We start from the raw sequence: 16,846 nt of genomic DNA, 5'->3' as shown, positions 1-16,846 counted from the left end.
AATTTGGCTAAATTCATTCTTTAAATGACAGTATATTTTACCAATCTTGCCTAAAGGTTTGTTGGAGACCGAACCACTGCAAGGAAGAGATGAAGACGCAATAGCCAGTGCTGACTCCCCTAGCATGCTCTCCGAGGAAGAAAAAGAAGAGTTAAAGGCAGAACTAGTTCAGGTATGCTTAGTGATCTTCTTGTTGCTATGCCTATCTCCGGATTCTCAGAATTATTGTTAGTCTGATGTTGGGTTGGCCAGAAAGTTTGTTTGAGTTTTTCTGTAAGGTTTTATGAAATGGAGGTCCATTTATATGGACCAATATATTGGAACATTTATATGGACCAATAAAAGGTCCATATTACAGTAATGTTGTCTTTCATTTAATAAGATTGAATAGGTGTTGAATTGTAAGATAATTCATTTTCTATGGTATTTTGTGATGCTAATGGTCCATTACCCAATGGTGACCATAGCTTTAAGTTAAGCTTCACCTTCCCCTCACCCCACTTCATTCATCCCAGACTCTCCAAGCTCTAAGGTTCTGAAGTGTTCACGATAGCTCTTAATAATACTGAAGACATTTCAGGTGCTTTCACAAGACACACCCTAAAATAACTTCATGCTCAAATAAAAGAGCAGCTTGTTCTTCTAGTGCAGCAGAGATTATTTTAGTAAGGACAGTGCCTCGGATCAAATGGCCTAGTTCTTTAGCTGGGTCTGTCTGTGGCCACTGATCCAGAACCACCTTGTTGACTTCACATTGGCCACACCTGCCAGGGTTCATGGACCAGTCAGCCTTGACAGAGAACGTCCTAGCTCCACATTTTCTTAAGGCCTGGAATCCTGGATCATGACTTGTTTGTGTCAGTTTTGGTGTCCAAAAGTTATATTCTACAGACCAGTGTTAGCTAACTGATTCTAAGCCAAAATTTAACTCCTTCACTGCTACCGTCCAAGTTTAAGTTCGTACACAATCTCTGTAACAGACCAAGTTTTATAAAATGACTTGATTTTTCTTTCGGCAGTTACTGATAGACAGATAGGTAGATGGACAGACGGATGGATACACACATACATACATCTATGTTTTGTGCACCTGCATTCTATATTTTCTAAACTTTCAACAATGATCATGTATTACTTTGATAATCGAGAAACAGTAAGCCTTGGTTCTCAGTGGTTGCCCCCATGAATATAAAAACCCAAGGTTTTCACACATTTTTGTCTCATTTGGCCACATTAACGATCCTCCAGTGTGTCTCACTCCTAAGACTTTTTGAGCCTGACTTCTGAAAGTAACATCAGACTCCCTGTTACTTGTTCATGTTATCAGGATTGATGTTTTCATCCCTTACGATGCATTAGCCTCCATGCCTCCTGTCTCTCATTTCTGGATTCCTCAGGAGTGAAGAAGCACTGCATCTCGCTAAGGGCAGCAGTGTGACTTCTGGGGGCACTGGGCACAGCTCTTTGCTCCTGCGCAGCAAAAAGCAAAGAAAGTAATCTGCTATTTTTCCTTTTCACATTCCCATTTCTTCTCCCTCCACCTCAGGCCACCAATGCTTTATGCTCACTCTTTTCTTAAACCCGCTTTTTCTGCCCTTATATAGTGCCTGCCCTTCGCACACACACACAAATTAGGTTCTTTCAGACCACACATGCATTCAGATGACCTCAGATGCTAGGGTTTAATTGTATCAAGGACATCTCAGCGGTCTCACCGCTGGCCCTATGAAGAACTGAGATGTCTTGTAAACAGCTCAGCTTATCTACCTCAGTTCTCCAGAGATATTTTTCCAGGACCCCTGCCCACAAGCAGCTCCTCTCTGTTTGAGGGACGATCCCACTGGGTCTGTTAGCCACGTGGGTGGACACCTCACAGATCAGCCTGTTAGATTGCTTTCGAGTCAGGCAATCAGTTGTGGCCATGATCCAAGGCAAGAGCTTTGTGTAGAAGGACGTCTTATGTCTGACTGCTTTGCTTAAAGGAGTCGCAGGGTATGCCGGGCACCCAGTCTCCCCTTCTGTACACTGCCCTCCCTTGGATTCTCCTACTGTCTGTCAGCTGTGCTGGATCCACCCTGCTCCATTTCCCCCACACCCTGGTCTGCTTTTACCTTACGCTGTTTTGTAGCCCATATTCCAGGAGGATACCTTTAGACTTCAGGGTGAATCTGTAACTGCATTCACTCACACAACCAGCATATTGTTCTTTTACCAAGTGCTGGCTGCAGGAAGACCTGTCCTTGAGAAGAGAGACGTAAGCAAATACTGTCCAAGAGGCTACTACATCTTAGATGGAAGTCTGCATTTTAAAAGAGGAATCTGTTCAGTCCTTAGTTTGTTATTGTGGTCATGCAATATGCGTTTTTTTAAAAGTTCCTTCAGCTTTCCTCTGCTGCTGCTAAGGTGCTTGGTCCTTCTGAGGAAGCTAAGGCCATTTTGGGGTGAGGCTCTCACTTCATCCGGCAACTAGCACTGTGCCTGGCAGCCCCCTCCTAGCTAACTTGCCTGCACCCTGGCCTCCATCTTGGAGCTCGCCTGCACCCACTCAGCCCTCATTCCGCACGACAATGAGGTGACAGTCTGGAGGATAAGATCAATGCCTTCATTAATGCAGCTGGTGTACATGTGTTCACTGATTCATGTCAGTATATGGCAAAAACCACTACAATATTGTAAAGTAATTAGCCTCCAATTAAAATAAATTAATTAATTAAAAAGAAAAAAAAAAAAGCAGCTGGTGTAAATGTTGAGCCTTTCTGGCCAGGCTTGTTTGCAAAGGCTTTGGCCGGTGTCAACATCGGGAACCTCCTCTGGGGCTGGCGGACCTGCCCCGGTCACCACTGCTGCCCCAGCTGAGGAGAAGAAAGTAGAAGCAAAGACAGCAGAATCTGAAGAGTCTGATGATGACATGGGCTCTGGTCTTTTTTCACTAAGCCTCTTTAGTAACACATTCAATAAAAAGCTGAGCTCTAAAAAAAGAAAAAAAAGTTCCTTCAACGCAACACCAGTATCACTTCTGACCTGATGCAGTGGTTTGTGTACACATGGAGGGTGTGCAGTTAACATTTCTAATGAACTTGATTCAGAGCACCAACAAATGTATGTATTTGTAAATTCCAGAAGTAGAATATGGGTTTGTTTTTTTTTTTAAACAAATCTTGTCCATATATAAAGAAATACTATTTGTTTTAAGTATTTGTTCTCATTAGTCCTCTTACCAGCTGCTCCTAACATCTTTTCTGAGTTCTTTACACATCTATTCTGTGGGGTTCTTTTTTTTTCCTAGCTCTCTTTTTAAATAAACTTGCTCATTAGTTCTGTGCTACTAACATCCCACTCCCACTTTCATTTTGCGAAGCTGCATTTGATGCTCAGTATTCTATAATGTGGCTTGGTTTTTGAAAAGGATGAAGTGTTGGCCTGATAACTGTAAATTTATGATTATATAATAATCAAGTACTGCCAATGTCGCCTCGATAAAATGACTCAAGAAAAATAGGCATTAATAGGAGTAGGAAAATTACCAGACAGCGTTACTAAGTAGACAAGCCTCTTTTGGCTGTTCCTTCTTGGCGTGTGGTTTCCCAAGGAAAGCACACAGTGCCCTCAAGCCACCTGTCTCAGGCTGACAAATAAGTGTCCTGGGCTTTTCCTTCCTTTCCCAGTTTTTTCCTTCAAGTCTTTATTTCTTTCTGGACTGAACTGGTGAACAATTAAAGCCTTCATAACCAATAGCATCTTACTGTAGCACCCCTCTGTGTTAATCGGGGTTCTCCAGAGAAGTAGAACCAATAGGATGTATATACAAAGAGAGTTATTCTAAGGAGTCAGCTAATGTGATTCTGTGTCCAGTCAGCAAGCTGGACACCCAGGAGAGTCAATGGTGCAGCTCAGTCTAAAGGTCTGGGAAGAGCTGATGTTTTAGTTTGAAGCTGAAGGCAAGAAAAAACAAAAAAGCCAAACAACAACAAGACAAAACAACATCCCAGCTCAAAAGCAGTCAGGCAAATAGAATTCCCTTTTATTCAAGGAAGGGTCAGCCTTTTTATTTAAGTCATCAACCGATTGGGTGAGGCCCACCAGCTTTGGGAGAGCAATCTGCTTTACTCAGTCTGTCAGTTTAAATGTTAATCACATGCATAATCACCCTCAAAGACACAGCCAGAATAATGTTTGACCAAATGTCTTGCTAACCCATGGCCTGTCATACTCTCCCAGATAGTATCTGCATTTTAATTTTAGTTCTTCTTTACTCTTAGCCAGGGCAGGAGAAGAAGCATGACTTGAAGCAGTATGAACAAGAGACCAAAGGCTCTTACTCCTAAACATCATACTGATAATTAATGGTTTAAAAAGCTATTTCTTTCTCTGTATTTGTGACATATTTTATGTAATATAGCTGAATAAATAGAAAAGTAAGTCTTCAGTCTTCTAATATAAATTTTATTTTGAAGCTAACTCATTAGTTCATTTGTATTTTTGCATTTTTATTGTAATAAATTGATATAAAATTAACTATTTTAAATTGAATCATTCAATGGCATTTAGTACTCTTATAATGTTGTGTAACACCGCTTCTGTCTAGTTCCAGAACATTTTCATCATCTCAAAAAGGAATCCATTACCTGCTAAGCAGTTGCTTCCCATTTACCCTTCTTTTCTGTAGCCATGAGCCAGCATTCTGTCTCTGGATTCAGCTATTCTGGGTGTTTCATATAAATGGAATCACACAATATGTGACATTCTGTGTCTGATTCCTTTCATTTAGCCAAATGTTTTTGAGGTTTATGTGTGTTGTAGCTTATATCAGTACTTCATCTATTTTTGTGACTAAATAATATTCCATTTTATGTATATACTACAATTTATTTATCCATTCATCCTTTGATGAGTATTTGGATTGTTTTCGTCTTTTGGCTATTGTGAATAGTTCTGTTATGAACATGTATATACATGTATTTGTTTGAGGAATATAGTAGAAATAGGAATGCTGGGTCATATGATAATTCCACCTTTAACTTTTTGAGAAACTGCTGGACTATTTTCCACAGTGGCTGAACCATTTTTATTTCCACCAGCAATGTACAAGGGTTTCAATTTCTCCACATCCTCGCCAACACTTAAATTCCTATTCATTCATATATAAGTAACCAAGTTTAAATATCTAATCTTGTACATAAATATTTATCCTACAAGGAGATCTCCTAGGGGAATCAAGAAACCAAAGAACCAGACTATTAGTTTCTAACGAAGACATGATTAATTTAAAATTAACAGGCAAAGGATATCTTAAATACTTCAATTAATGATTTACCTGCACTCCAGCTCATTCCAAAATGAATTTGATATGGGTTACAACGTAGAATTTCTATACTACCTGCATCAGAGTATCTGGGGGTACTTGTTAAATAATATATATAGACACACACACACACACACAGAAGTCGCTCAGTCGTGTCCGACTCTTTGCGACCCCATGGATTGTAGCCCACCAGGCTCCTCGGTCCATGGGATTTTCCAGGCATGAATACTGGAGTGGGTTGCCATTTCCTTCTCCAATATACATAGACAGGCCTCACCAAATTTGAGACATCAGAATCTCAGGGCCTTAAAAGGGGCCTCCTTCTGGAATATTCATTTTAAATGTGCTCTCTGAGTGACTTTTATATAAACTGAAATTGATGTAACTAGGCCAAAAATTCTCATCAGTCCAATAAGGGATTGAATCTCACCAGGATCATCATTTAAAGTATTTGTGATTAAAGGACTTTCTGCTGTGTCAGGACTCTGTGCTCTGCAGAAAGAGATGAGATTGACCATTTTCAGTCTTGCATGTTAATATAATTTAAGAATTATCTTTTAATTTTACCTTTTGGGATTTTCTTAATAACTATTTTGGCATATATTATACTTAGATCACTGATATATAAATGAAAGCATTAAGAAGTGTGAGTCTAACATTTTATTGAAATAGTGAGACTTTCATTATAGTACCTGCCATTAGTCTGCATAGAGTAACTGAGTTCATATTTTCATCATTAGAAGTCTTTTCTCTACAAATACCTTTTAACATATGCTTCAATTTTTAAATGATTAGATGTGGGATTTAATATTTCTTTAGGATGATGTTTGATGAATTGGTCACTTCAGTATTTCTATCACTTTTTTGGGACCATGGATTTCATTAGAAATCTTATGAATCCTTTACCCATTCCTCCCAACTCCCCAAAACTAATGAATATCCTACTGTCCCCCATAATTTTGAATAAATTTCTGAGATTCCATAGATAAAAGGATGAGAATATCAAGATGTTTAAACCTCTCTCTTCTTCTCTACATCTTTAATTTTTCTCTGCAAGTTAAAAAATTTCTCATTACCCTTGTTACACATTGGAAAAAGCAGTAATACCTAATATATCTATAAAACCAGATTCCTAGTTATTTCAGTCACTCAAACATATTATTTATTCAAAAGAAAGAAGAAAAAAAATCTTTCTATGCTGAATAAAAAGCTGACCTGAAGCCCAAGTATTTTCTATGGTAAGAGAGCTAGAGATACAACCTTGAGAAATCTTAGGCAACGGACTAAATGCAGGTGAGCTCGTTGACTAAGATGAAAATATGGAATATAACATGAGAGCAAAAGGATAGAAGGATCTGATTTTAAAATGATAGTGTGTTCTCATTGAATGGAGAGACTAAAAACACAGTCCCCCTTGGCCACCCCTGAATATACTCCTTTTGGAGTAATGAGTATACAGCTGCATACTGAAGACTCTTGCTTGTCAAGAAGCTATAGCTTGGAGACTTCTCTGGTGGTCCAGACTCTGTGCTTCCAACACAAGGGGTATGAGTTTGATCTGTGGTAGGAGAACTAAGATCCCATATGGCACTTGGCATGGCCAAAGAAAAAAGAAAAAATGAAAACATAGGATGCTACTAACTATAACATGTCATGGAAGGTGGAATTCATTTTAGAAAGACTTCAGGAAAATTTCCAAGAACATACAAAAACGTTTCACAACTGTAAAAAAAAAAAAAAAAAGGATAATGTTAGACTACTAGGACATTTTGCTGATATTAAAACCTCGAAGATAGTGTTCTTTTCTACTAGAACATTTCAGATGGTTGATTCAGTATTTCTGCCTGTTTTAAGTGATTTTTTGTCAATACAAAGGTTTACAACACTATTTTTGCAAAAGTAGATGTCATTGTTGAGTTGTTTTTCTAGCAGCTATGTCTCTGGTGACCCAAGGAACACATTTGCAAGATGATTGACAGGGTTAGTGATGCTGTTTGTGGTCAGGAGTAGAGTGACACTTGGAATGTAAATGAAACTTAGCTGCTTCGTTTTTTTTTTTTTTTTTAAAGTAAGGAGTAAAATGCCAGCTTGGCAAAACCACAATGTATGCTTAGGTGTGGATGGCAAAAAAATAACGCTGACTAATGGCACTTGAAAAGAAGTTATTAGATATAGACTACACAATCAATTTCCTGTTCAAAAATTATACCTACATATAATTTTAGAAAAACATTTGGATGATTGAAAACCAGAAACTCTAAGCAGTGTCTATTTCCTAGTAGATTACACATGGTTTTTATTGTCTTTGTATTTTGCTGTGAATTTTTTACAAGGAGTAGTGTTTACATTTAGAACCATTCAAACTAAAAAATCTACTTTCATTTAAAAATATTAGACTTCTCTACAGGATGTGTTTGCTAAGGCCTTGCATAGGGCTGTGTAAACAAGAGGGTGCCCAGGGTGCTTTGGATCACTGAGAGCTTCCGCCCTTGAATGTTTCACCTGGTCTGACATTTTTCCCCCATCATTTTCCCTCCTGCTTGTAGCTGGAAGACGAAATTACAACCTTAAGACAAGTTTTATCAGCAAAAGAAAGGCATCTTGTGGAGATAAAACAAAAACTCGGCATGAACCTGATGAATGAATTAAAACAGAACTTTAGCAGAGGCTGGCATGACGTGCAGACAACCACTGCGTAAGTATATTTTTTTTCTTAAAAAGTAATCACTCAGCCTGCTGTCTTGCCTCTTCTATATTTTTTTTCCTTCAAGGCTTATTTTGTACTGGTGTCCAGGGAAAATATTTTCTCTAGAAGTAAAATATATAGAAATATGAATGGTCATTAGTATGTTGCATGATACAGGCTCTGCAAAGTAGCTTCATGAAATAAAACTTTGTTCACCAAAACTCTGTTTTCACTTAGACTACTTTTATGGAGTTGTACAGTTTTAAATTCTTTCTCTTCAATATACATATTTTTTTAACATTTGTTAAATATATACTTTAGGCTTATGTTTTTCCATAAAATTCTAAATCCTTTGAATACGTGGCACTCACTACATATTTTGAATTTCTATTAAAAATGATTGACAGTTTTAAAAACTGTAGACTTTTTGACCATTAACGTAAAGAGAAAAACCTGTATCTTTCATATTTTGGGGATGTGCTTTTTATCCCTGTTACTCTATAGAATATGTATGTGTATATTGGCCTCTGCCTCAGTTCCCGGCACAAAGCTCCCAAAATTCATATAATTTCTTAAGTGATAAGAGCACTAGGAGCATCTTTTGTTCTCATGTTTGCACTTTTACCCTGATTCCTGACACAGAGTTCCTAAATCCTTTGGGATTTCCAGGGTAACAGGCGTATCCTTGGTTCTAATAAGATGACTCTTGGCGGACTCCTGGAGGAGAGCCGGTCACAAGAAAGACCAAGGCATGATTAGAAGCTGTCAGTCCCATGCCCCCATTCTCTATGGAGAGAAAAGGACCTGGAAATGGTCTATCATGCCTATGATGAAACTCCATAAAAATCTCAGAAATATGGCATTTGGAAAGCTTTGGGGTTGCTGAACCCATGGAAGTGCCAGGCAGGTGGGTCCCAGGAGAAAGCATGGAAAGCAGGTATTTCCATGGGAACATGGGGATGGGTTCCCATCCCCACATGCCTCTTTCATCGGGCTGTTCATCTGTATCTTTTATCATATAATTTTTACAATAAATCGGTATAACCTAGCAAGTAATCTGTTTTCTTAAGTTCTATGAGCCACTCTCGCAAATTAATTGAACTTGGGGAGGAGGTTGTAGGAACCTCTGATTTGTAGCCCCTTGGACTTCCCTGGTGGCTCAGACAGTACCTGCAATTCAATTCCTTGGTCAGGAAGATCCCCTGGAGAAGGGCATGGCAACCCAGTCCAGTATTCTTGCCTGGAGAATTCCATGAACAGAGGAGCCTTGTGGGCTACAGTCCATGGGGTCACAAAGAGTCAGACATGACTGAGTGACTAACACTTTGGTCAGGAGCACTGGTGATAATCTGGACTCGTGATTTGCATCTGAAGTGGGGTGAGTAGGGAGCACTCTTGTGGGACTGTGCCTTTAACCTGTGGGATCTGATGTGATCTCCAGGTAGTGTCAGAATTAAATTGTAGGAGACTCAGCCGGTGTTACAGAACCTCTTGATATGAGAAACTCCTCCACACAAACACATCTGGTATCAAAAGTGTCCTGAGTGTGCTGGTAAGTGTGAGACTACAGGAGAAACACTGCAGAAGCAAGTTTTTCTTTCGTAGACCAGCAGAAATGTTTGCAGTTTTGCTATTATCTTCTTGTCTGATATAAGGCAAAGTATAGAATAACTTTGTGGAGAAGGCAATGGCACCCCACTCCAGTACTCTTGCCTGGAAAATCCCATGGACGGAGGAGCCTGGTAGGCTGCAGACCATGGGGTCGCGAAGAGTTGGACACGACTGAGCGACTTCACTTTCACTTTTCCCTTTCATGCATTGGAGAAGGAAATGGTAACCCACTCCAGTGTTCTCGCCTGGAGAATCCCAGGGACGGGGGAGCCTGGTGGGCTGCCGTCTATGGGGTCGCACAGAGTCGGACACGACTGAAGTGGCTTAGCAGCAGCAGCAGCAGCAGAATAACTTTGAATATTCTACAGTCTTGCTTTTATGGGGTTACTTGTTAAAATTACACAAAATAATGAACTATTGTGGTACTTTTCTAATGATTTAAAATATTTTGCTTGCCAGGTGGTCTTGTACCAAAGGGAAGAAGGTGCCCAGATCATAATGTGATTTTTCTTCCTTTTGTGTGTTGAGGGGTGGGGCCTGATGGAGAAACCATAGAGGCGTCCTATCTTTGACCCCAGATTCCACCATCAAGAAATTTTTGACCTTGTGTTATGCATTTTCTTCCCTACTATTACCCTTTGGAACTTAAAGATATTACATTCCTAGTATCTGAGTGGGAAACAGTTTTTCTCTTTGCTGATTCTTCTCTCCCAAGCACAGAGGGGCTTCCATGAAATGAGATCATATTAGTACGTATCATAGGTAGTGAGGATTCAGTGAGTGCAGAACAGCATCTGGCACTTTGTATGCTGTTTGCTGTTGTAGGAAGCAGGTCTGGTGGGGAGATCCAAGAATTCTGTTTTGGCTTCACAGACTTAGAGAAGGAACCATGGTTGCCAGGGAAGGGGGGAAGAAGGGGGGGCAGGGATGGCTCGGGAGTTTGGGATGGACAGGTCTACTGCTATGTTTTAAATGGATAACCAACAAGGATCTGCTGTATAGCACATGGAATTCTGCTCACTGTTTTGTGGCAGCCTGGATGGCAGGGGAGTTTGGGGGAGAATGGATACATGTATACCGCTAAATCCCTTCACTGTTCATCTGAAACTATCACAACATTGTTAATCAGCTATACTCAATAGAAGGGCTTCCCTGGTGGCTCAGTCAGTAAAGAATCTGGTGGAAATGCAGGAAACCACCTGCAATGCAGGAGACCTGGGTTCAGTCCCTGGTCAGGAAGATCCCCTGGAGAAGGGAATGGCAACCCACTCCAGTATTCTTGCCTGGGAAATCCCATGGACTGAGGTGCCTGCTGGGCTACAGTCCATAGGGTCGCAAAGAGTCGGACACACCTTAGCAGCCAAGGCAAAGTAAAATGTTGAAAAAAATTCTGTTTGAGCTGTGCTTAGTCTGAGATGCCCAACAGACCAACAAGTTGCTGCAAGGGGGTGACTCAGAGGAAAAATCAGGGCTAGAGATGGACATGAGAGTTATCTACATACTGATGCAGTGAAAGCTACAGGACTAGAATAGATTTCCTAAGAGATTAATTAATAAATACAGATGATTATGGTCTCACTAACCTTTAGGAATGTTGCGAACTTTCCTTTGTAAAGAAGAATAAATCTCTTTTTTAAGAGGGAGGCCTGAGTCTATCAGCAACATAATTTCAGGAGATCATTTTCTCTCACCCTTTTTTCTTGACTGCTAAGGGAAGGAATGATGCTAAAGCTGAAACTCCAGTACTTTGGCCACCTCATGTGAAAAATTGACTCATTGGAAAAGACTCTGATGCTGGGAGGGATTGGGGGCAGGAGGAGAAGGGGATGACAGAGGATGAGATGGCTGGATGGCATCACCGATTCAATGGACATGAGTGTGAGTGAACTCTGGGAATTGGTGATGGACAGGGAGGCCTGGCGTGCTTCAATTCATGGGGTCGCAAAGAATCGGACACGACTGAGCGACTGAACTGAACTGAACTGAAGGGAAGGGAAAAGTCCTATGTTGGGACAAGGGGTAGGATGTGATCATAGAATCTATTTTTCCCCTGGATATTTTTAATGGTGAAATAAATTATTGTTTGTTAAATAATTTGCATCCATTAAAATTCTACTTTTCCAAAAAAATTAATTACATGGAAAAGTGCTAGCTAACATAATATTCAGTGAAAACCCATCTCACTTATAAAATATATATATGTAGAAAAAAGACTGAAAGGAAACCAATATATTAACTGGGATTAACTGTGAGTGATGGATATGTGTGTAAGATTCATTATTTTTTCCATTCACCCATCTTTCCTTTTTTTTTTCCTTAAATATTTAAATTCCTGCTATTAATGTACATCACACAGATTTTAGAACAATATCTATGCATCATGTGGTGAAAATTTTGATGTGAGGGAGTGATGAACTGGGCTAGGGTTAGCTAGGATAGAATTAGATTTCAAAGCACTAAAAAGAATTTTAGGTGTCAAGGCACTCACTACAGGTATTCCAGAGGCAATACTTTGCATGCTGATTAAACAGTCATGACCTATTTAGTTTGCTTTATAATGAAATGAAAACCTCTGATATGTTAATGAAAGATTTTGCGTATTTTAGTTTGTGGTAGGATTCATATTGGAATGAAACCAGATGACTAGGAATAACTACACAGCAGATTAAAATTATCTCCCTTTTAGAAAGATAACCATACAGTATTAGGTCAAGACATCATCTGTGTCCCAGGGCTTGCTGTTGCTGTTGTTTTTGTCATAGTTTTTTGGGTGCCTTGATTTCAGAGACTCTAAGAACACACACAAAAAGTCCCCCTACCCTCTTCTTTTTTCTTCTCTGAAGCTCTATAATGTTTCTAGGCTTTAAGGAGGCACAGGGGAGGTGGGTGGCCTTGGGGTGAAGAGGTGGGAGACCATTGGAGGAGAAATTGAATCTCTTCTGGAGATAGAAGGAAAAGTAATTTGAAAACCTGATGTCATGGTGGGCTATTCAAACCCATGTGCTTCATTTTAGTGAGTGTTTGGCCTTTGCTAACCCGTGAAATTGCCCCAACAATAAACCCCTCTGAGTTGTATTAGACCAAATGGTAGTCTACAAAGGGGAGAAGGTCATGGAATGGAATTTCAACTATTCCATCTTTTTGGAAGCTTAATAAATTCACCCTATATACAGAGGAGTAAAACTCTAACATTCAGCTTTTAAAAAAAATGCATAGTGCTTGAAAATTGAAGCTTGGTATACGATTTATTTACTCTTTGATTTTGTGCTTCTAAGACTTCCAGCCTATTGTGGTCAGTAAAGATTATTATATCTTATTTATGAGGAATTGTTGTGGCACCATTAGGTTCAGAAGTGCCAGTGAAGATTAAAGACCTAATTTTAAAAGCCCATCTCTCTCATGGTTGTTCATTCTTACTGGCCTCATCATACAAGGTAGAACATAGGTTCTCCTTTTCGAGATTCAAGTGGTAAATCTGTGATTTGGTGTTGTGTTTGGGGAACCTTTGGAAGAGAAGAAGTCTAAAAAGTTTTTGTGTCTTTGGTGAAGTGCTGCATATGCAATTGTTAAAGTAATGCTCTCTTTTAAATTCCATAATAGGAAATAGATTTGGGCTATAAAGATATTTTATCTTCTTGTAAAAAGACTGTTGAATTACAATTTTTTTTCTACCTGCATGTAGAAAAATGCTTTAGGTCAGAACACTTTAGAGGATGACATGCTTTCTCCTTTTGATTATTAACACTGATTTTCAAATCACTAGGACATGAAGAGAGGAAGAGCCCTCTGTCAGTACGCTGGCCAAAGAGCTCACCTGTTCTAATGGTTAAAGGTTACCCAGTCCTTAAAATGTAAAGATACACACACAGATACAATGGAGTATTATTCAACCATGAGAAAAGGAAATCCTGTTGTTTGCAATAATATGGGTGGACCTTGAGGGCACTATGCTAAGTGGAGTCAGAGAAGGATAGAATCTGCATAGTATCACTTATATGTGGAATCTAAAAAAAAAGTCAGACTCTTGGAAACAGAGAATGCAAGAGTGGTTTCTGGAGGTGGTGGGTATGGGTGAAATAGGGAGAGGTTTCTAAGAGTACAAACTATCACTTATAAGTTGAATAAGGTTTGAGGAGCTAATGTATAATATAATGACCATAGTTGAAAACACTATTGTATAAATGAAATTTGCTAAGAGAGTAGAACTTAACGTTCTCCTCAATATATACATGTGCATGCATGCTTAGTTGCTTAGACTTGTCCTACTCTTTGTGACCCCCATGGACTGTAGCCTGCCAGGCGTCTTTGTCTATGGCGTTTTCTAGGCAAGAATACTAGTGTGGATTGCCATTTCCTTCTCCAGAGGATCTTCCCGACCCAGGGACGGCGTAACCTGCATCTCTTGTGTCTCCTGCATTGCAGGCAGATTCTTTACCTTCTGAACTACCAAGGCAGCCCATATTCCCCCAAAGCGGGTGTTTGCTGGAGTTGCTTCAGAGCACGCAAGGACAAATTTCCCTCACTCATTTTAAGGTCACCACGGCTCTTCTCTGAAGGGGAAAGTTCACGCTGCAAAGTCCTGACTTTGCACCTTGTGCCTGAAGTCAGGGAATCCAGCTGGACTCTGTTTCCTCCCTTTGGCCTCAGGGGGCTCTTGCTCTGGTTGATTTCAGCCGCTGGGGATACAGAGATGATGAACAAGATGTGGTCCCCATCCTCAGGAAGTTCAGATAAGTCACAGAGAGGGATTCAAAAACCCTAATTGCAGCACAAAGGAACAATGTTTGGAGAGAGCTATGCGGAGGGGATTATGGGAACCCTGAGGAGAGGCACGCAACACCGACGTCTTAGAGCAAATACTCTCGAGTTTTCTGCCCCCCAGTGCATAACTGACAGCAACCTGAGGATATCTTAACATTTTGACTTTTATTTAAGGAAGAGGTATTAGTCTCCTGCTCTGTCAATTATGAAACTCAGCAATGGTGTAATTCACATTTAGCTTAAAATAAGAGATGCTAGTAATCTAAAATGTTAAATACTGCTTCCTTTTAAATTAGAAGGTTGTCAGGTCAATCAGAAGGTTAGCATTTAAGTTGTTTTTCATCATTTGAATATTATTGAACATATTTTTATGCAGTAGAGTTGAAAAACAGTTTTAAGTGTTAGTAGTATAAACTGTTGGAGAAGGCAATGGCACCCCACTCCAGTACTCTTGCCTGGCAAATCCCATGGACGGAGGAGCCTGGTAGGCTGCAGTCCATGGGGTCGCTAGGAGTCGGACACGACTGAGCGACTTCAATTTCACTTTTTACTTTCATGCGTTGGAGAAGGAAATGGCAACCCACTCCAGTATTCTTGCCTGGAGAATCCCAGGGACAGGGGAGCCTGGTGGGCTGCCGTCTCTGGGGTCGCAGAGTCAGATACGACTGAAGCGACTTAGCAGCAGCAGCAGCAGCAGCAGTATAAACTATGTAGGCTTCCCAGGTGGCGTAGTGGTAAAGAATCCAATCCACCTGCCAGTGCAGGAGACACAAGAGACGTGGGTTTGATCCCTGGGTCAGGAAGATCCCCTGGAGAAGGAAATGGCAATCCATTCCAGTATTCTTGCCTGGAGAAACCTATGGACAGAGGAACCTGGCAGGCTGCAGTCCTTGGGGTTGCCAGAGAGTTGGGCGCGACTGAGCACAGCACAAACTATGTACAGAATTTCATGGCACAGTGAAGGGAGGAAAATGCAACTATGCTGACTTCCTTGGGGGTTATCAGTGGCCTGACAGAAGGGCCCTTTTTCAAGATGCAGGCTCCTAGCATCTGGATGGGGGTGTATTCAGTTTTAAGATCAAGCACAATTAGGATGCAGCATAAGGACAGGCTCTGTGCAGTGCATAACTGCAGAGGGGCCCTTCACTTAGGCTGTGATGTGTAATATGTGTCTTTCCCTATTCCCTAGGAAATGTCTGTTTAGTAATGAATGTTTGGTTTGACTTTATCATCTAGATAATACATGATTTTTACACTTCCTAAGAACACAGGCATTGTACAAATAAATAACATATGGTGCTGGTAATATAGACTTCTTTCTACCTGCTAACAAAAAAGAATAATAGAATACCATATTACTAAAGTGATTTCAGTCCCAAGGAAACCAACAAGGGTGTTTTAAAGCATTGGCTTAAAGTCTGATAGTATATTTAGGGCTGGATGACTTGTGGGAGGTGGAAGGGGAGGAAGGATAAGGGAAGCTCCCACTTAATGGATTTCATAGGACATAGTCTTCTCAGAGACGCCATATGCATGAAAGTGTTCTAGGCTAAGCAGGGAGCATTGGGGAACTTACCTGGGAACAGCTCTGTAGAAGTCTAAGCAGTGCGGTATAGTGACTTGACTTACATATTCCCTCAGGTTAGGTGCTTTTGTTTTCTGGTTTATTAACGCTTAGAAATTTCCCAGGCCAGCGGACACACCGCTGCCTTTCCTGCCACCATGCTCAAAACCTGAAGCCAATCTTTTTGTCTTGTTCCATTTGTCACTAGCAACCTTTTGTCAAGTCTGTCCATTTTCTCTCTACAGTCCATCACACCGCTCTGTTCTTACTGCCTTGACTCCCAGTTCAGACCAACAGAGGAGCTTCCCCTTCGATCACTGATTCCTTCATCTAGTATTTATTCAGTTTCCCCTTTTTCCTGCTGCCAGATCCTAGGGACACAGAAATGAATGGCTTCCTTGTCCTCGGGGAGTCAGCCTTGTGGGGACATAGGTTTAGGAACAGATCATTGCAGTACTGTATTCCTAAAACTGTCTTGAAAAAAGTCACTGTATTAGCTTAAGATTATGCACCCTTCTTACTCCAACCTCTCTCCATATTACAAAATAAGTACTAGTTCAATTTTGCCTTTTTATAGTTCCTTTTACCCACATAAATAGGAAAAGCTTACATTTCTCTTTGAAACATGCATTCTCTAATCTGTGTTAGCTTTGATGGCTAGAGCTTTCATGGTCCTTTCATAGAGTTAATACATCTCTTTAAGAATAATTTTCTACTATTGAAGCAGTTCCATTATTTGTGATTAAAGATCTGCACATTCAGATCTAGGCTTACAAATGTGTATTTTTACTGAATTCAGATTGCATGGTCTGACTTTCCTGCTGATGAGCAGCCACCAATCCATCCTCCCCAAAGAACAGAAGCAATTGCTTCTGTGGATCATCTTCCTAAATCTGTTTTGGAAAGGGAACTTTCAAAAGTT

At 40.3% G+C, this 16,846-nt stretch overlaps 1 protein-coding gene and 1 pseudogene across 3 annotated transcripts in view; both read left to right on the top strand.

Annotated features, from left to right (window-relative positions):
• TPD52L1 (TPD52 like 1) overlaps positions 1-16,846 on the top strand; it is a 90,240-nt gene that overhangs the window by 59,863 nt on the left and 13,531 nt on the right. For all 3 annotated transcript variants that reach the window (XM_070376294.1, XM_070376297.1, XM_070376295.1), the window contains exons 2-3: positions 57-172; positions 7,849-7,997. In XM_070376294.1, coding sequence (XP_070232395.1) covers positions 57-172; positions 7,849-7,997 — 265 coding nt within the window. The remainder of the gene's footprint in view (positions 1-56; positions 173-7,848; positions 7,998-16,846) is intronic.
• Positions 2,507-3,025, top strand: LOC138989216 (large ribosomal subunit protein P1 pseudogene; annotated as a pseudogene).

The sequence above is a fragment of the Bos mutus genome, chromosome 9, assembly GCF_027580195.1.
Source record: "Bos mutus isolate GX-2022 chromosome 9, NWIPB_WYAK_1.1, whole genome shotgun sequence".
NCBI lineage: Eukaryota > Metazoa > Chordata > Mammalia > Artiodactyla > Bovidae > Bos > Bos mutus.
The sequence above is the reverse complement of the archived record's forward strand: the minus strand, read 5'-3'. Positions and strand labels throughout refer to the sequence as shown.